The sequence below is a fragment of the Schistocerca piceifrons genome, chromosome 3 (genome assembly GCF_021461385.2).
Source record: "Schistocerca piceifrons isolate TAMUIC-IGC-003096 chromosome 3, iqSchPice1.1, whole genome shotgun sequence".
Taxonomy (NCBI): Eukaryota; Metazoa; Arthropoda; class Insecta; order Orthoptera; family Acrididae; genus Schistocerca; species Schistocerca piceifrons.
The window spans coordinates 825,112,909-825,132,628 of record NC_060140.1 but is presented as its reverse complement, the minus strand read 5'-3'; the positions used below and the strand labels follow the sequence as shown (position 1 = coordinate 825,132,628).

The window sequence follows — 19,720 nt, the reverse complement described above, 5'->3', positions numbered from 1 at the left end:
TAAGTTGATGTACAGCTCAAATGCACATGCAATTCACACCACTGCCTACATGGTTTCAATACAATTTAAAAGTCCTGTAAAGGTACAAATTTTATGTTTAGCTAATCCCATGGTAGTAGTAGATTAATAGTTCTAAGCTTTTGTAGCCCAGGAGAAAAGGCTTATTCCTTTCAGAACTTCAAATGAGCATTTAAGTTTTCCAGCTTTTGATGGCAGATGAAGAAACTACATTAAAGTTTAATTGTCAAATGCATTTATTTCAATGCGCATTTTGTTTGTACATGGAGTAAAAATGTAAATGAATAACTGCTCAACAAAAACTTATCTAAATGTCAGTTTAGGTGTGTTTAGTTTACCACTGCCCTATAGCTGAGAAATCACATCATGCTTCAGTAGTTTGAACTGACCATTTGAATGCCAATACTTGCTCAAACAGATTTTGCTTCTTCAACCTGAGGTTTAGAGTTACCTGGGATTTCAAAGTAGGGATCATTTCAATAAAATCCATCTACTGACCAGTGTCTTTGAAAGATACATATATTCAAATTATTGTATGAACATTAAGATATTAAAATCACTTATCCACTGATTATTCATAATGAACTTATGAGGAATGGTAATGTATTAAGACAATGAGATTTACAATCCTATACTGATAAAGACAACATAAACAGTTCCTGCTGAATGTCTTAGGTTCTTACAGGTGTACACTATTCTACAGCTGAAAGAACCTGTATCCTCACGACAGCACATTACTGTAATACCACACTTCAACATAACTGTGAGAAATGGAACTTATGAATCACAGCATTAAAATCAGTCTTGGTAAATTTATTTCTTCTTCTTCAACATTTCCTTCTTAGGTTTACCAGCATCATTTTTTGCTTTCTTCCTTAAGTTTTCATCTTCATCATCATACATTTCCTGAAATCCAAACATGTTCTTAAACTGGTGCAACAAAATGCTAATCATTACTATAAAAGCTTTAAAAATCTAATTTAAGGACAGAAGGTAAAACTTTCTGGCTCAAATTACAATCTTTTCCATCAATTACTGAGGGGGTGGTTTCAATGTAAGTGGAATCCAAAATATGTTAAAACTTAAAAAAATTTAATGACATTCACACTGACAATCCTGGATACAACTATACCAAACTATTTACAAATATTAACTGGAAAAATCTGTTCTGATTAAATTTTATCAAATTTGGCTTAAACTTGTTCAAATTAACCAGATGCTCTTCCCAGTTAATAGCTTTGCTGATTTCCTATTAACAAAATCTTATTGCTATGTTAATGATTGTGAATGTAAGGCAGGATGTCAAAACTAAAATGTTAAGCTACTCTTAAATGAAAATTTCTTGCTTTTTTGGAATTACAAGCACAGGGGCAGTGAAAATCCTAATCAGGTAAGTAATTTGTAATGTCTTTAGCTTATAGACTTCTAAGCAGAAGTTTAACCATCTTGTTTCAGTATATCTCCAGAGCACGAAAAACCTGCAGATTGTGATTTTTGTGTGTGTGTGTGTGTGTGTGTGTGCGTGCCAAATGAATTTTCAGCTTTAAACTTCTTTACTAGACAACAGGGCTATCCTTGCTGCAAAGTGCATTCCATCCTGTTCAGCACATTGAGCATTTGTTGAATCTAACAACTTAGCAACACTAACATAATACTAGAGCATAGCTGCAAACAATGTAAGAACAAACTTTGCTAGAGGTCTATGAATTAGTAAAGCAGTTGTCAATCTGAAGATTGCTTTGAACATCACAGTGCTGAACTAGGCATGGTACTGATTGAGGCAGTATGCCAATCCTTTAACTGAATTAGGCAGCCAATAATGGGGGGGATCTATAGCGTAGTGTGTTTAGTATGGATTCTGAACCACAGCACAACATTTTTTCCAAATGTTACCATAAAATTTGATTGCCTATCAAGATCATTTATACCACAATACACAGTTATAAAAGAAAATGAAATTCACACAATTTTATAGCCACTGAAACAGTAATCCCTCAACAGCCAATATAAAACATTCACACACCCAAATACGTAAGACAAAAAACTAACCCATATAAGGTTACCAACACAAAATGTTGTACAGTGAATCTGTAGAAAGTCAAAGTGCATAACAGCTTCACCAGATTACACAGCTTCCTGGTGCAGCATTATGATGGCCAACAGTGCTGTTTCCTTTGCATGACTAATTCACACAAAGTAATGAAACAGTACTGCACAACATTTTAAATTAAATTTAATCTGAGAATGAGGAGCCAGTAATAAAATCCAGGGCTTTTTAATTCCGATCAAACAAGAATTTTCAGCAAGCAATATTAAGATACCTGGATCATTTAGATGTACATGCTTGGAAGTAATGCCGATTAAGAGTAGTATCTAGAGCTTGCATTGAGTGCCCTTACCTCTGGCTCCTCATCAAGCTTAGCCTTCTTGTTGTTAACCTTGTTTTGGTTCGGGGTCAGCTTTCTCTTCCTTGGCTCAACCTAGCACAGGTATAAAATCAATCACTAACTCTTCATATATCAAAAGCACTGAACACACCTATCACCCGTTAAAGGATGCACATAAATTCACAACATTAAAATATTAAACAATAATACCAAATACTTATGCTTTAGGTAGTCTACAACTTACAGAACTGTATAAAACAAAAATACCCGAATACTTCACATACACATCAAGAATAAATATTTTTCCAACATGACTAACCATATGAAAACATTCCAAACCTGTGCAAGGTAAGCAGGCAAGATTCAGCCATCCCATTAGGTAATAATGGATTTTAAGCATGCAAGTATTTTTCTGTCTAATAGCATCAAAAATCTTCCACAATGAACCCAACATAAAACAATGACTTCATAATTTGGGCCACACAAAAAGCACTATGGCCAGCACTCATGCACACAGACGTTTTACTGGCCACACAGGGTTAATCATTCAACTAAATTAATACGAAGGAAAGAAATTTATGTTCCACAAAGGTTTAACATGGCATCTCCTTGGTTCACTTAAAAACCAACTGTAACAATATATTTTCATAAGTGTTGCAACTTTCTGACAAAGCAGCTTAAAATCTGATCCTTTTTCACCTTTTAGATGAAGTCTAGTTTTCTGAACTCATTGAATGTTGAGACAACTGAACAGGAGGGAAGTTTAATATAGATCTGTGTGTGGCCACTCATTTTTCTGCCACTTTCACACACTGTGAGGCCAATATGAAGTACCTTGATCTGAGACAAGGAGGGCAATTTCCTTATAAAAAGTATATACTGAAAATTAAATGTGCCAAATGCGCAGAAGTGGCTGCAGATACATGGAATGAGAGGAAAAGTTTGTGAGATGCCAAAGCTACAGGCAGCTGTCTCAATGAGGAGGAAGTAGACAAGCTCAATTATGTTTAGCCATGAAGAATGCACAGAGTGATGCCACAAGGAAAGCTGTTTCAACTACCTTCTATATAGCTTCTGCAGATTACAATTTACAGCATGAGCTTCATAACAGTGTTGTAGGCTCATGGCAAAGATACAGAAAATCACATGCAAGTGATGAAGTCACCCCCTGCCACTTTAACTATGAAGCAAGCAATGAAGTCCACATACAGGCCCGAAGTGACATACCATTTCCCGTACTTAAATGGGGAGACAAAATGTGAACATTTCAAAAATTTGATTTGGAACACCTGCTGAAAACAAAAGTTGGTTTATGCACCTGGAATGCATTAAGAGCAGAGATGAGTCAAATTTAATATAAACCTCGAAATTTATGGGAATTTTGACAAGTTCATCTTAACACAAAAAAATTTGCTGGAGACCTGAAGTTTTTTGGGCTGTTTCTTGACACTATTTGCAGAAAAGTAGACTACAGATTACCTACAACAAGAGGAAAAATACATACCAGTAAATTATGGGAAGTAACCTTTATTCCAGCCATGTATATAATTTCTTGTAAAGAAATTGACCCAAGTAACATGAATTTGGTCTACCTTTTAGATAAGTAAATCAATGTGTACTTAGAAGTAAGTCACTTATGTAATGTAGTTAGACCCCATGTACAGAACAACAAAAAATTATTTACTGAGCACAAAGACATTCTAAAACATACAATGGTAACTAGTATGATTACCAGAGACCTGTCACCCTATTTTCAAAGTGTTCACATCCAAGTGACATTAATACCATTTTATATGTAGTAATTAACAACAAAACTGTGACAACTTTCAGTACTTTATTATGTTTTGTTTTACTGACAAATATTACTCACAGCAGTTTCTCCATCTTCTCCTTCCTCCTCCTCACCTAATTCTTCTTCATCCATTTCATCATCAATCTCTTCATCCACAGGTCCACCTGCAAACACCATTTCACAATGCATTCAATGAAAATTTACAATGCCAGCTAAATACAAATGACTACTAGAGAATTTTAAAGCCCGTTTCTTACCTATAGCATGATTTCCTATTAGATGAACAGGTCCGTTGCCTTGTACTAAGCTGAATGTTACAGGAGCATCTGGGAATGTCAAATCAAGAAGAACCTGTTGTATAGAGCCAGCCTTTAAGACACAAACTGGCACTTTTATGCTCTGGCGGCATCCCAAAGCTTCCACCTGTACAACATTAACTTCACCCTCCTTGGCTTCAGCTCCAAGTACAGCCTAAAATTAATTCATTTACAGTAACATTATTTGACACTAATACAATTGAGCAATTACTGAGTACACAGTGAAAAAAGATTTCATTCCGTGTCAGTATGGTAACTGGTTACTGATTATACTATTAAGTCATTACATTACAATGTGTTCAATAAAGTTTCGACCCTTGTCAATCACTACCAACTTCAACTCACAGTATTTCAACTGCAACGCCCACCAATCAGTCAATTTCGGATGAGCCATCACAGACCAAGACTTCCCCAGTTCCACAATCCATTGGTGTAGTGTGTGTAAGTGTGCACTTCTATGTGTGCATAAAGATACTAGTGGCAGACTCACCACACCATCCAGAAGGCTAAGTGACCTCAGCAAATGATCACAGAACTCACTGCATCATCCAAATTTATGTCCGTGAAGTTCAGCATGGAAAGTCCTGCTGTTCTCTACCATGGAGGTAACTGCTGTGGCAACAGGTCAAATTTTTAAATCTGCTGAGATGTTGCATCCTTATGGATCCAGTCTAACTTGGCAGCAGTCAAGTGATCTTTAAAGTTATTCAATTCTAAAGGTCACAGCACATCTCATGTTTCATGGGGCTGAGTCAATGGATTGACTTCCACAAAATTAGAATGGATCCTTAAGGATAAAACATGTCTACACATTCCAAGATTTGATACAGCAGTTATTGCCACATATTTTATTCTGTGAGCAACTTCAGACAAGAATTTGGGCAAAGCAGCACTTTGTATGCCAATTTTGCATGCACATCAAAATGGGTTTAAATAAGTTGTGGGCAGCATTAACACTACACAACTTTAGACACTGCAGAAAAAATAAGAAAGGAAATCTTGTGCATTCAGAGAGGCTTCTCTGTGCCGAAACTTTGCCCCTGGAGGAAGGCTACACTACCTAACTGCCAACAATTCCACCAGTAGTAATGAAATTTGACACAAGCAACAGTACTGTTACCTATTAAGCCTGTATGGTGTATTATGTGAGCTGTCACTAAGAATGTTTCAATCCTATACAAAATGAAGCGCAAAACTTAATTCTTCCTTGCTACCTGAAGAGATCTGAGGTTTACGTCCTACATTTGCGTATGACTCAAGATTTACAGCCTTCCTAAAATTCATAAAGAGGTACTAACTTTGCAGCCAATAGTAGTGCTCCTAGGTATGGTTTAACTGAACTTGTTTCCTTGCCGGAGACTGTCAGGCAAACACTAACCTCAAATAAATAGATTTTATTAATACACAGAGCTCTTAAGCAGTTAGAACCATTAGCTAGCTTGACATCTCACTTTACAAATGTCCCCTACACAAAGTCATGCATAAATTACATTTCAGACTGACAGCAATGGTTCATTTAGGGATCCTCCTCAATATTTATCTACGAAGACTCAGCAGACTAACAGTATAGGTAGCCTTCCTTCAACCAACAGCCAACCTTTTACAAAGGACTTTGTAAAGAAAACAGCTTGGCAGTTTTCAACTGAAATGTCTCAGATATACATATATTTTCACAGCACAACCTCATCCCAGAGAAATTGAGCATTCAATCAATTAGGGAGAGAAAAAGTAGCCTGCCTTTTGGTTAGATGGAAGAATGACAGCTCTGGGCAAGTGGAATAAGCTGAAGGTGACTTCATGTCCACAATCAGTTACAGCCATCCACCTCTACATCTGGAAACACCCAGGCAGCTTTTCAGAAAGTCAGAATAGAGAATAGAAAATAAATTCTTCCTTTGCTTTCCACTCTACTTTGTTTATCCTTTAATTCTAGCTGCCACAAGTTAAAACGTACTTTCATCTTTTGCACTTTTTATTTTGTATTTGTTGGAACACAAATTTCATTATTCAAAAATAAAAATAGTTCTTATTGTCCATAAAGTGTACTAAACATTTATTTACATTCACGTATTGCCCCTTCAGTGCTTTATAAATCACTTCACACCTTTCTGGAATTCTTTTGATTAATGTACAATGTGATATTAGAGTGCTGTGTTAAAACTAGAGTAGCTCTCACCTGTCAAATTCCAGTGCACAGTTTGCCTGCCTTCTGCACGTAAAAGCATTTCTCATAATAGTATTCTCTTTTGCAATATGAGAAACCACTTTACTGAGCAAATACTGAAATACACTCTCACCCATTCATAAGTCATTTATGTCCTCCATTGGCAGCTCTCTTAACATATGGGGCTCAATGCTTTTACTATTTCAACAATACCTATGGCTTCATCCTATCTCAACACAATACTTATGGCTTCATCCAAGTTTCCTTTTTTCCCACCTCTATTCTTCCAAATACACAAAATGCAATTTTGGTACTAGCAACTGCACCGCATAATAAAGAGGTGGTTGCCTGCCATGTTTAAAGTTTGATGAAAAATGACTATAGGGTAACACTTTTCTAGCACATCAAATATCTTTGTCAAATTTGACAAACATTTGATCATATCTTTCATCAAATCTTTATCAAAGAAATATGATAGTGTTAATACCGACCTAAGCAGTACAGCCATAACAAAACCAGCCTGAGCACAGAATACAAAGAGCTCATCAGTAGCAGCTAAAACATTAAACAGTCACATCCTGAGTTTACTAAAACAGCTCACAACTAAAAAAACATACTGTTAAAGTAATGTTCAAACCAGCAGATTAACAGGGCACTATCAACAGTAAAATCCAGGAACAGGATTAACTTTAGCAACTATGTCTGCAGTTGCCAAAAAAACAATTAGCTTTTCTTCCCTTTGTTGGAAATATTTTTATTATAAGGCTCACCCAGAAATTTAAAGGTAAAATGATTTTTCCACCCAACATCTAAAACTTAAGACCTCTTGGGCCCACAGATGGACAAACTGTTATTGTGTCAGGCTGAAATCTTGTGCAACCACATTCACTATAACTGAACATCACATCTCCACCAGACATTCAATAGTGCAATAAAACTTTTAGTCACAGTAACATTTTTGGGAATTCATAACAAAGACTTACTGGAAACACACATGGAAGATCTGTTTAACCATGACAGCAGCTACAAGTTCAACAATGTTTAGAAGCCAACAGTTTCCATGATTTGCCCCATAGACTGTATGCCTATGGCAAGGCAAGCAACAACCACAAGGACACCTTATTTTGACAATTTATACCAGCAAATGCAGTCTGGGTAGGGAGGTCAGTCTGCCAGTGACATCTTACCTAGTGCTCAAATGCAAAGGGCCCTACGAAATTGCAGGTGAAGGACATCTATAGTCTGATAACTCACCTGAAGGTGACTGCCATGTGTCCCATCAACATAACATGGATCTCAGTCACTGGCAATCAGCAGCAAGCCCAAAACTAATTCCGAATATTCAGTTCACTTGGAAAACTGAATTCACATTACTGCATGCCAACTGCACACATTTTGCAACTGTGCATGTATAAGTCATCCATGCCATAATTCAAATATGATGGTTCATGTGTGATACATATACAGGTCATGCTCTCACTTTGGTCCCAACTGTCATGAATAGCTGAGGTGAAGTGACTAATGAGAAGCTAGTTCCCAGGTTGCAGTGAACTTCAGATCTATCCCACAAGGTTAACAATTACCCAAGGAATAATTAAGGACTTATATGAAACTTGTGTCCCTGAATTCTACTGAAAGCAAAAGCTAAGAGGAAGCTATATCACATGAAAGGTTGACAGCAACATTGCTATTTCTAATGACAAATGAGCCAAATACAAATATGCAACACACTTCAACTGAGACAAAGTTACAAATAGCTAAAATTGTACTTAAACTGAGACACCACTTCAACAGAACATTTGATCCACATCACTTCCCAAACTTATCACATCAACTTTCCCCTTCTCCCAAATTTATGTCCTGAAGGAATCAGTTTCCCTAAGTGTCTTTGCCACTAACTGCTGGGTATCTGGACAGAAATTCATCAAAGTTTGTCAGTTATATTTCTGATTTAATTTTTCATATTTGAATAAAATTCTGAAGCGGATCACAATATTTCTGAATACAACACGATGCAGCAACCAATGATGGAAAACATCCTTTTTTATACAATCTCTCAAACATTTCCCCTAACTGCTGTAAGCTCTTATAACCTAAAATGCCCTCTGAACTAAATAACTGCGTATCTTATCACAAACACTGAATGCTTACAGAAAAAAAGTCATTCCATCTCACTTTCAGTAATGTGTGCCCACTTACACAGCATGTAAGGGCTCTAACTAGCAGCACTTCCCAGGAGAAAATGATTATAATCATAGTATAATCATACTATGAGTTACAGAAACTGTCAATCTGTAAGTATCAAGAAATAAACTGATTTATTTTTCATCTTTAAATCTAATGAACATCCATTTAAACTGCAAGATTTCATAATATCAATTTGTCCTTTTGAAATGACCAGGTTAAATGGAAGATATATCCCATTCCTTTTAAAGTACATTGTGATTTTGATACAAAAATACAATAATTTAGAAATACTAGCAGCACAATTCAGTACCGAGACAAACAGTACAACATGGCATCACTTTATGAGACAGCGTACTCTGTTACTCTTCTGCCAATTATTTTCCCCCACAGAATCCCACAAACACATTATCAAGTTTTACAAAATGAATCCAATTTATCTTTACTCTCTCAGACAACACTATGGCAAAATTTAATCCCAATTTTGTAAAGGCTTATCTACAGCAATGTCTACGTTGGGTCACAGTTATACGATTGTGAAGAGGCAACTCCTACAAATGTGAGTACAAAATAATGGCTGAAGAAAAAATTTTGCAGCCTATGCTGAAGTCTATGCTCACACCAAATTTAATACATTGTCAGAAACAATTCGAAAAATCGAAGCCTATCGGAAAAACTACATATTCCACTGAATATTTAAATTGACATTGCGTTTTTTTTAACAATTACTTCCCAAAAATGTATTAGGGGAAAAAAACACGCAAGGTGACCTATCAAGAAAGACAGTACATAGAAGATGCCAACATACCTGTTTCACTATAAGTGACTGATTACTGCGGAATCCTGGCTTGGTTGCCTCTTCAACATCACCATCAGGATCCCACTGAGACACTGATGTCTTCTCATCTCCACCCTTCAATGTCAATCCTGAAATATGGGAGTACTCTAGTAAGTTAATTTTAATGGCAAAGCTGTGTAGAATTTATTGAATTGTACACAATATGATAAACAAGAACATCGTTAATCCAATCACACCCATGAATCACGTGTAAAGAATTCAGTTCTACCCAACACACAACCTGTACTGCGGATATGAACTAGTAAGAGAAAAACACCCAACTCCGTGCAAACAAATGGCACAAACGAAAAAAAAAAACCCTGCACTTTGTAAAGGCTTCGATAAACATAATTCGAAGTGCAACAGTCTCATATCTGAAAATTATTACCGCTCTCCGTTTTACATCTCACGATAACTTGGGATATTTACATTTCTTTTTTCCTAATACGGCTACACCATGATCAAAGCTTTAACTCTCCCAATTCCAAATTATAAATTTCTGAAAAATTATGGAAACTTCACAACTTCAAAACCGAGCTATACATCTTTCCTTATTCTTGAAAACTTAACTCATCATTGTCACAAAAATCAAGTTTTATTACTTACGTCTGAAGTTGCCGGTAATAACACACCTCTAAATTTAGTAAGATAATAAACCGAATTCGCCGAAATACAATTTCATACAACCAAACACACTTGCCGACTTGCTCAAACTCCCAATTCTGCAATGCATTACCTACTTGCAGTGTAAATGTAAAAACGTTGAAGCACGCAGTCTTTCCCTCCATTACACATTCCCAGTATTGGCGTCTTCCTGAATGGAATACTTACAACACTCCTTTACTTACCCCAGAAATATTCTTCAGACATATTAATTGTACTTCTTTTTAGAATATAAAACCAAGAAGCTCTGTTTTAACAGAGACGCTAAATTTCACAACACGTGTGCAGAAGTAACAGAAGCCTCTAACTCCTTCTTGCCTCCAGTGCTCCCTGTGACAAAGTGATCGTACAAGAAATGGCGCGCTTGGTGATAGCCAGCAACGCATTTCACCCACGTGATCGAATGCAAAATGAGGGCGCGTTCCATTTCATGTAGTACTATTATCGTTGTCTTTATTTTATTTCAACATAATTTTTAACCATGACGAACAAACTCCTTCAAGATGGAAGCAGTTAGACTATAAGCAGTTCCAAATAAAATAAAACATCTGAATCATTTTAAGAAAATTTTACAAAACTATTGAAAAATAGATCCTTGGCATAACTGATTGATAAACAAAATTAGTAACTGATATTTACTGACTGAAGATGCTGTAATTAATTTAACAAAAAGCTGCGTACGAAAGGTATTTCGCAAATTTAATGTTTACTTGACTGACTTCATCAGAATTCAGTGTTTGTTTCAATTACTTCAACAATAGACATATCAACAAAACAACTGCTAAACGAATATTATGGGAAATGTCAGCCTTCATAGAATTTCGCCCAAAATTTTAATTGGTGAAAATAACTGTACTTCAGTAGTCAATACAATGCAAAATTTCAGAGATACGTTAGAACGACGTTCTGTGTCGCTACAGGCCAACATTATCTCTTGTTTATATTGGTCACGTTCTTGTTACGCTATGGACTCATTCAGTTTCCTTTATACATATTATATGAAAGATGTAACGCTTCAAGACTGTCGTCCTGAGTTCAGCAAACCATTTGCAATTGCTATTACAATTCGCAAGATTTTGTCTGCAACCACAGTTTATGCCAGACGCCTTCATTGGGCGCTACTTTCGACTATGGAACAGTATGCATTCCGTTGCAAGTTTATCGTTGCCGTATAGCTCTCTTCTTTAGTTGCTGCAGGAGAAAAGTTCCACGAAAAGTGTTTCTGAGTACACAAGCATATTTTCACATAAACTGAATTAACCATCAGTTAAGGCATCCAGAGAGAATTACTGGCCACTGAACCTTTGAGATGGGCAACATGAAGTGTCTGGATTGGCTTGACATATTTTCCGAAAGGGGAAGAATGTGGTCTAAATCATGAATCTGTCAACAGTATGCATATAACTTAGACTTGCTCTCTAAAGTCCAATATTATTAAATTAATATAATTAATGGAAATGGTATTATTGTGAGATATATAGGGTATTTCCATTACCAGGAGTAATGACAATACCGAAATTATAAAAACAATCTACAAGAAACATAATGATGATACAACAACGGAAAAATGATTCTTAAGGCAATAAATGTAGTACATTATACTCTGTTCAAAATTACTATAGGATTGGCCGACAGGTTACAAGTAGTAGGGAGTGGCCCATGCAGGGGGCAAATACTGCCAATCCCACAATATCTGCAGCTAATGTAACCAAAGTGCCAAACCTTCGCCCTGTGACCAGAACACTTCCTGCTTCCACTGTGTTTGAGTTTCAGGCAGTTTGCTGTCCTGTGTTATCCAATGGTTTCCACTAGGCCTAGTCTTCTTCTTAATTCATCCTCTGCTACCTTCACTACTTCACCACTTAAAGCTATCGATTCATCTTCTACTGTAATCCTTTCCCGTGTTCTAGTCAACTGTTGCTAATGCTCCCTCTGACAGTCCCAGTAATCTCTGCTTCTTTCAACTTATTCAGGTTCCATTTCCTTAATTTCCTAGATTTTTTTCAATTTGTTCGGTTTTAACGTACAGTTTATACCCAATAAATTATGGTCTACAGTTTATACCCAATAAATTATGGTCAAGAGCCCACATCAGCCCCCAGAAATGCATTGAAATGTAAAATCTGATTCTGAAATCTCTGTCTTACAATTATATAATCATTCTGAGACCTTCTGGTGTCTACAGATCAGTTCCACATATACATCCTTCTTCCATGATTCTTAAGCAGTGCATTAGTGATGATTAAATTTTACTCTGTTCAGAATTCTACAACGTGGCTTTCTCTTTCATTGCCATCTCCCAGTCCATACTCATCTACTTTTTTTTCTTCTCTTCCTTTTCCCTGCTATCGAATTCCAGTCCTCCATTACAAACATGAAGAATTTCTTTTTCTCATCATGCATTTCTCCAGTCTCTTCATGATCTACAAAGCTAGTTGACATATAAACTACCATGAAATGTGTGGGCTTCATGTCACTCTTAGCTGCAATAATGCATTCGGTGTGCTGTTCATAGTAACTTGCCTGCATTCGTATTTTCTTATTCATTATTAAACCCACTCTGCATTTCCCCCATTTGATATTATATTTATAACCCTGTATTCATGTGACCAGAAGTCCTGTTTCTCTCACCAGCAAACTTTACTAATTTCCACTATATCTAACTTCAGCCTGTCCATTTTCCTTTTTAAATTTTCTGACCCACTTCTCAGATTAATAGATCTAACATTCCACTCTCCGACCTGTAGAAAGCCAGTTTTGTTACACCTGCTGACAACATTCTCCTGAGTGGTCCCTGTCTGAAGATTTTAATGGAGGACTATTTCACTTCATTAGCATTTTACACAAGAGAATCCCATCATAATTTAACCACACAGTTCAGTTGCACACCCTCATGAAAAATTGTGTCCGTAATTTCTCCCTGCTTTCAGCTGCTCACAATAACAGCACAGCAAGGCCATTTTGGTTGATCTTACATGGTCACTTCATCCAATCATCAAGATTGTTCTCCCTGCAACTACTGAAAAGGCTGCTGCCCCTCTTCAGAAACCATACATTTGTCTGGCCTCTCAACTATACCCCTCCGTTGTGTTTCGATCTATGGTACAGCTATCCATATCTCTGAGGCGTGCAAACCACTCCGACAATGACAAGGTCCATGGTTCGTGGGGTTCATTTGTGACATAATACAATCTAAGGTCTATGCATGTTAAATACAGTGAGAGAACATATTTCAAATACTTCATCCATTATTAGGAAAAAGAACAAAAGCGAATCAAAAACATTACTTTAACATTGCAGTAATGATATTGTAAACTTTAATAGTTATTTTGTGTGACACAGACTGAATTCTTCAGACAAGCTTCATTTGCAGTTTATTGTCGGTAAGGCCTTCTTATTAAAATGTCAAAACTCACGAAAATACAATTCTGTTATGTAGCTACTTGCTATTTTAGACTGTACAATTCAAATATGCAGATGAATCCTATTATACCGTACTTAAGTTCTGTTGTGGTAATCCAAGAACCCCACTGATATCACTCTTGTCACTATGATAGATGCTTACTATCACTGTTGATATTAATGAAATCAAAAAACTATATGTGACTAACTTGAAAAAGACATGATTCTCGATGATGATCAGTAACATGCTGAGTGTCAGAGTTTCCTTTCTGCAATAATAATCAGAAAGAAAAATTTGGAGTAGAAACTAATTATCAGGGTGAAGAAATAAAATCTTTGATGTTTGCCAATGACATTGTAATTCTGTCAGACACAGCAAAGGACTTGGAAGAGCAGCTGAACAGAATGGATAATGTCTCGAAAGGAAGATATAAGATGAACTTCAACAAAACCAAAACAAAGATAATGGAATGTAGTCAAATTAAATCAGATGATGCTGAGGGAATTAGGTTAGGAAATGAGACACTTGAAGTAGTAGTTGTTGGGTTTTCTGATTTGGGCAGAAAAATAGCTCATGATGACCAATGTAGAGAGGGTATAAAATATAGACTGACGATGGCAAAAAATGCGTTTCCAAAGAAGAGAAATTTGTTAAAATCGAATTTAGACTTAAGTGGTTGGAAGTCTTTCCTGAAGGTACTTATCTGGATTGCAAGTATGTGTGGAAGTGAAACATGGACGATAAACAGTTTAGACAAGAAGATAATAGAACCTTTTGAAATGTGGTGCTACAGAAAATGCTAAGGATTAGATGGGTAAATCATGTAGCTAATGAGGAGGTACTGAACAGAATTTGGGTGACAAGAAATTTGTGGCACAACTTGACCAAAAGGAGGAATCGGTTGATAGGACAGATTCTAAGAACAATCTCCAGTTTAGTAATGAAGGGGAGTGTGGTAGTAACAATCGTACTGGGAGACCAAGAGAAGAATAAAATAAGCAGATTCAGAAGGACATAGCTTGCAGTAGTTATCCAAAGACGAAAAGTGTTGCACAGGATAGAGTAGCATGAAGAGCTGCATCAGAACAGTCTTCAGATGGAAGATCACAACAAAAAGAGCAACAAGTACGTAGGTGGATCAGAAAACTTAGTAACAGGTTAATTATAAGACTAGAGATCCGTTTCTGGTAGCGAAACCATGTGGGTGATAACTTAGTACTTATTGCATGAGTGGAACATTGTCTGTCATATTATTTGTGTTAGAAGACTCTGATAAAATTCCGACTTGGCATACTTCAAAATCTGATGTACTCGTAAGATTTCATTTCTGTAAGGTGTTCAAATAATTTAAATAAGAAAAAAGTTTCCTGCAGATTGAAATTCCAGTAATGTGGTCAGGAAATGCATTTTCGTAAAATTTCCATATACCGAAACTTCCTGGCAGAGTAAAACTGTGTGCCAGACCGAGACTCGAACTCGGGACCTTTGCCTTTCGCAGGCAAGTGCTCTACCAAGAAGTTTCATATCAGTGCACACTCCACTGCAGAATGAAAATCTCATTCTGTGTCCATATACCGTCTTATTATCTGTTGCAACATATAAAAGTAAACACATAGTGCAGCGCTTCCAGATCACATTGATCCAAGTTCTATATTTATAAAGTGAATAGTTTGAAAATTTGAGCAAGTGGAAAAAATTTAAGATTATGCATGTGATCCATGCAGGAAGTGGCAACTCTGCTCTCTGTCCCCATGTGCTCCAGCAGAACTGTCAATCCTAAAGTTATTTTGAACAGACTATAATAATGGTGATAACATAACCCATACAAGTAGTTAAAGATTAATTAAATTTTCTATCTATAAAATTAGTACAGTTCCAATGTAATGCAAAGAGATGGAAAAAACAGTCTCACTGCTGTGACACTAAGGAGATCTTCCTGTAACACCTCATTTCCATTTTGCTTAGAGAATACACCTCCAGTATTTTTGTTTGTGGCATCTATAGTAGGTATCGAGAGGCAAAGTTACAAAAAAGTGGAAAACAATTGTTTTTGCACATTTGTAATTATTTATGCATTATTATCCTTCGAGTTTGTTAATGGAAAGTCATCGAAAGCAAAAGCAGACATCTCAGTTCAAGAGCTAACATGGCGGCATGTACAGATTGTAAAGAAAAGCACACATATGTGGCATCTAGAAAGTGCATTTTGAGCGACAAAATCGTATTAAGTGGTATTAGAATATGCAGTTGAGTAGCTGCAAATGAAATGTTGCATGAAAATCGTGAACTAAAAGTGATAGGAGAGATGCAGAAAGACATGAAAAAGACAAAAGAACGCTACATGATGTTGGAAAACATAATAAAATGTTTATCCAAACAACTGCAAGAAGAAATTAGTCTGAACCAGATGAGCAATGAACCAAATAAAAATGCGAAATCTAAATTTGATTCAAACTTGTCAAAAGAAAAGAAAAAATTCCTTGAGGTCTATATTTATGTGCTGCTCCATGACTCTGCTGTCAATATCTTTATTCTTATCTTGTATGTAACTTCTGTGTTTTCTTTCAGTAAATGTGGTTTTTATTCGTATCCAGGGTGCAATTACAAAGCTAATAAAATGTTTTCTTGCCTTTAAATAATATTTTTCATTAGGTTATGGGCCCAGTACACGTGTAAAGGCAAACAACATAGTTTAATTAAAACAATATTTGAAATGAGCCTATGTCTGTAAAGAAACACAACTGCTAGCGGCGATTATAAGGTCAGCATTGATAAGCTTGAAGGACCTGACGACTGGGCCAAATGGAAATGGCGTATTTCTGTGGTGCTGCGCTCATATGGACTAGAAGATATTATTAACGGTACTCGTGAACGTGTAGAGGTGCCGCAAGATGCGACTAGTTCACAAAAAGAAGCGTATGTGGTATGGCACAAGGACGACGCAAAGGCAGCAAGTCTGATAGCAAGTGCGCTAAGTAAACCTGTTGCAGAACTCGTCTTAACGTGCAAGAATGCTAAAGAAATCTGGGACAAATTACGCGCCCGATTTGAACGAAGCAGTACTCAGCGTTTGAATATGTTGATTGAAACATTTTTCCGTGTTAAACGTGATGAATCGGAAGATATTAGTGCACATGTGGCCAAAGTGCAAAAGTTATTTGTGGACCTGAACGATGAATTAGCAAAACATGAAGAAAATACGCTATCTGAAAGAATCTTAAATGATCGAATTTTGTCTACACTGGGAAAAGATTACGACAATTTTAAGGATCTCTGGGATACGATACCGACAGAAAAGCAAAGCTTGAATTTATTGATTGAAAAACTCTGTATTATTGAACTGCGTGAACAAGACATTAATGGAAGTGCAACTTTTGTCGTTTCTAAAACAAGAAAACGGCAAACAAGTAATCAGCAAGTAAAGATGACGAAGTCACAATTAAAACAGAAGTTTCCATGTAATTATGCAAACAATTAGGTCACTGGGCAGCAGAGTGTCCACAGAACACTCGTGACAGCAATAAAAGAAAAGAGAAGAAGCGAGAAAGTAAACATGCTGCAATTACTTCATACGCTATGAGTGTGTGTACCAGTAATCACAGTGACCCAAATAAATGGTATTGCGACAGTGGCGCTACAAATCATATCACTCCCAACAAACAGTATTTTGTTTCGTATAGTGAATTTGATGCTCCTCAAGTAATTTCATTGGGAAAACAAGATGTCAAAATGTGTGCGTACGGTCAAGGAACAGTTTACATCCAAATTCGACGAAACAATAAATGGTACAATGCTAGAATGGACAATGTTTTGTACGTCCCTGATGCAAGTGCTAATCTGTTCTCTGTGAGAGCCATTGCCTACAGAGGCTACAGTACTAATTTTAGTTATAATAATGTCTGTGTTCGAAAACAAGTCAGTGGCAATATTTTTATGACAGGTTATGTGAAAAATGGACTTTATGTGTTGAACATGCGTGTTGTTAGAAACGCAAAAATGAATTGTGTGAACTTGATGACTTCATCTGAAACATTGCAAGTGTACCATGAAAGGTTTGGTCATCAAAATAAACAACATGTGAAGAATATTTTAAAAGGAATGAACATTAATGTGGAAGATGCCAAGAGCGAATTTTGTGATGGCTGTGCGGTTGGAAAGATGCACAGGCTGCCATTCAAAACACGAACAATACGTGCTACCAGTACTGGTGAATTAATGCACGCAGATGTCAATGGACCAATGAGCACGAAATCTTTTGGAGGCAAGCATTATTATGTATGTTTCAAAGACGATTTTAGTAAATTTCGTCGAATTTTATTTTTAAGACACAAAGGTGAAGTGTGTACTGTGCGTAAGCAGTTTTTAAATGAAGCACGAAGTTTTTGGACGACTTGTTGGATATGTTAATGACAAGGATGGGTTTAGAGTTTGGATTCCATCGAAAAGAAAAGTGGTGTTGAGTCACGATGTGAAATTTAAGCCAGAAATTGTTTGTGATTTATATAGTGATCACGTTGAATATAGTGATCATGTTGAATTTGAAGTCCCTCAGGAAGAATTTAACGATCCGAATTCATCTAAAGATGACCAATGTAAATCTCCTAGGCTGTACACTTCTGGAGGAAGCCAAACTCAAGAAAAAATTGGCACTCTCGATTCTAGAGAAAGTCAAGAGTCGAGTGAATCCGATGAAAATAAAGAATTAACAGAATTTCTAAAAGCAGAAGCTGCTGAATTTTCTAATGAAGAGAAACAGAAGAATAAAAGACAATGAAGAAAACCAACCTGGATGGAAAGTGGTGAATTTTGTATGGCAACAAAAGTTGATGCACTTGAATACAAAGATCCAAACTGTTTTTCAGAAATATTGCAGTCAAACGAGAAGGAAGAATGGATGCAAGCTATTAGTGAAGAACTTCAGTCACTAAAGAAATTTAAATTCATTCTTTCAGTTTAATTATTAGAGTTGTGGATAACATGATTATCTCAGATGATGCATCTTATCAACAGCAACAATCTGATAACTCATCCTTTTTGAAGATGTGATTACGTTAAAAGTTTTAAGTTATAAAGTGCTTGCATTATAAGTAGATCTATTTATCTCTGTATGATGATATCTTTGTATCACTAGATGGGAAATTACACGCTCTTTTTTACAACTCATTGCATGTCTGTATTCATAGTATTGTTTCCACCCCACATGTGCAGATGATTACATAGCAATTCAGACTTTCCAGTGGCCAGTGCTCGCTGGTGTCATGGGTTCGCAAAAAAACCAACACATGATCCATACTCTGTTCAGTGAAAGCGAGGCACTGAATGACAGAAAGTGCAGCCCAACACCACCTCCAAAAGCCAAGAGGCGTGAAGTTGTACAGTGCTAGCCACAAGTGCAGTTCACTCTTGCATTCAATTAATACAGCTGATTTGCCAGTATGATTTGTTGTACACAATACCACCACTTACTATACCTCTCATGCAGTGATGAGCTAAGAGGCAGCACCAAGACTAAAATTATCCACCCAAAGAGACATCTAAATATTCAGCAAAAATAAAATGTGTAAAAAGAGGGTGTAACATTCTATTCATGGGCGTGGACAGCATGTACGGTATGTTCCTGGCATCTTAGAAGCTAACATATGTAAATTTGAAAATATAAGAGTTTAAAATTTATGGAACTACAAATCCTCATAATAAAAACATAATAAACAAACTAATCTAAATGTGAATGTGTCAGTTCGTGTGAGATGAGTAACATTTTGTCTGCAGCTAACATATTTTATGCAATGGACTCTGTATTACATTATTGTTTTAGTGTCTGCACTCTGAATGAGCAGATAGAATACTTAAAATTGTATGGCACCATGTGGACTTTTCAGTCTTTTAGTTCGCTTCTGCAATAATTCACAATTGTTTGAAATTTACAAAATTCTCACTACATTTTACACATATTC

The 19,720-nt window shown here is 36.4% G+C and overlaps 1 protein-coding gene across 2 annotated transcripts; it reads right to left on the bottom strand.

Moving 5' to 3' along the window:
* Window positions 1–236: 236 nt before the first annotated feature.
* Window positions 237–10,728, bottom strand: LOC124789449 (nucleoplasmin-like protein). Of its 2 annotated transcripts, XM_047256810.1 has the most exons (6): window positions 10,549–10,728; window positions 9,671–9,789; window positions 4,455–4,668; window positions 4,276–4,361; window positions 2,418–2,498; window positions 237–924 (listed from the first exon to the last, which is right to left on the bottom strand). In XM_047256810.1, exons 1-6 carry the CDS (start codon window positions 10,568–10,570, stop codon window positions 832–834), a joined length of 615 nt encoding a protein of 204 aa, XP_047112766.1. In that variant the 5' UTR covers window positions 10,571–10,728; the 3' UTR covers window positions 237–831. The 2 variants fall into 2 exon arrangements, with proteins under 2 accessions (XP_047112766.1, XP_047112767.1); XM_047256811.1 differs by lacking the exon at window positions 2,418–2,498 and having other exon boundaries at window positions 10,549–10,727.
* Between the last annotated feature and the right edge of the window lie 8,992 nt (window positions 10,729–19,720).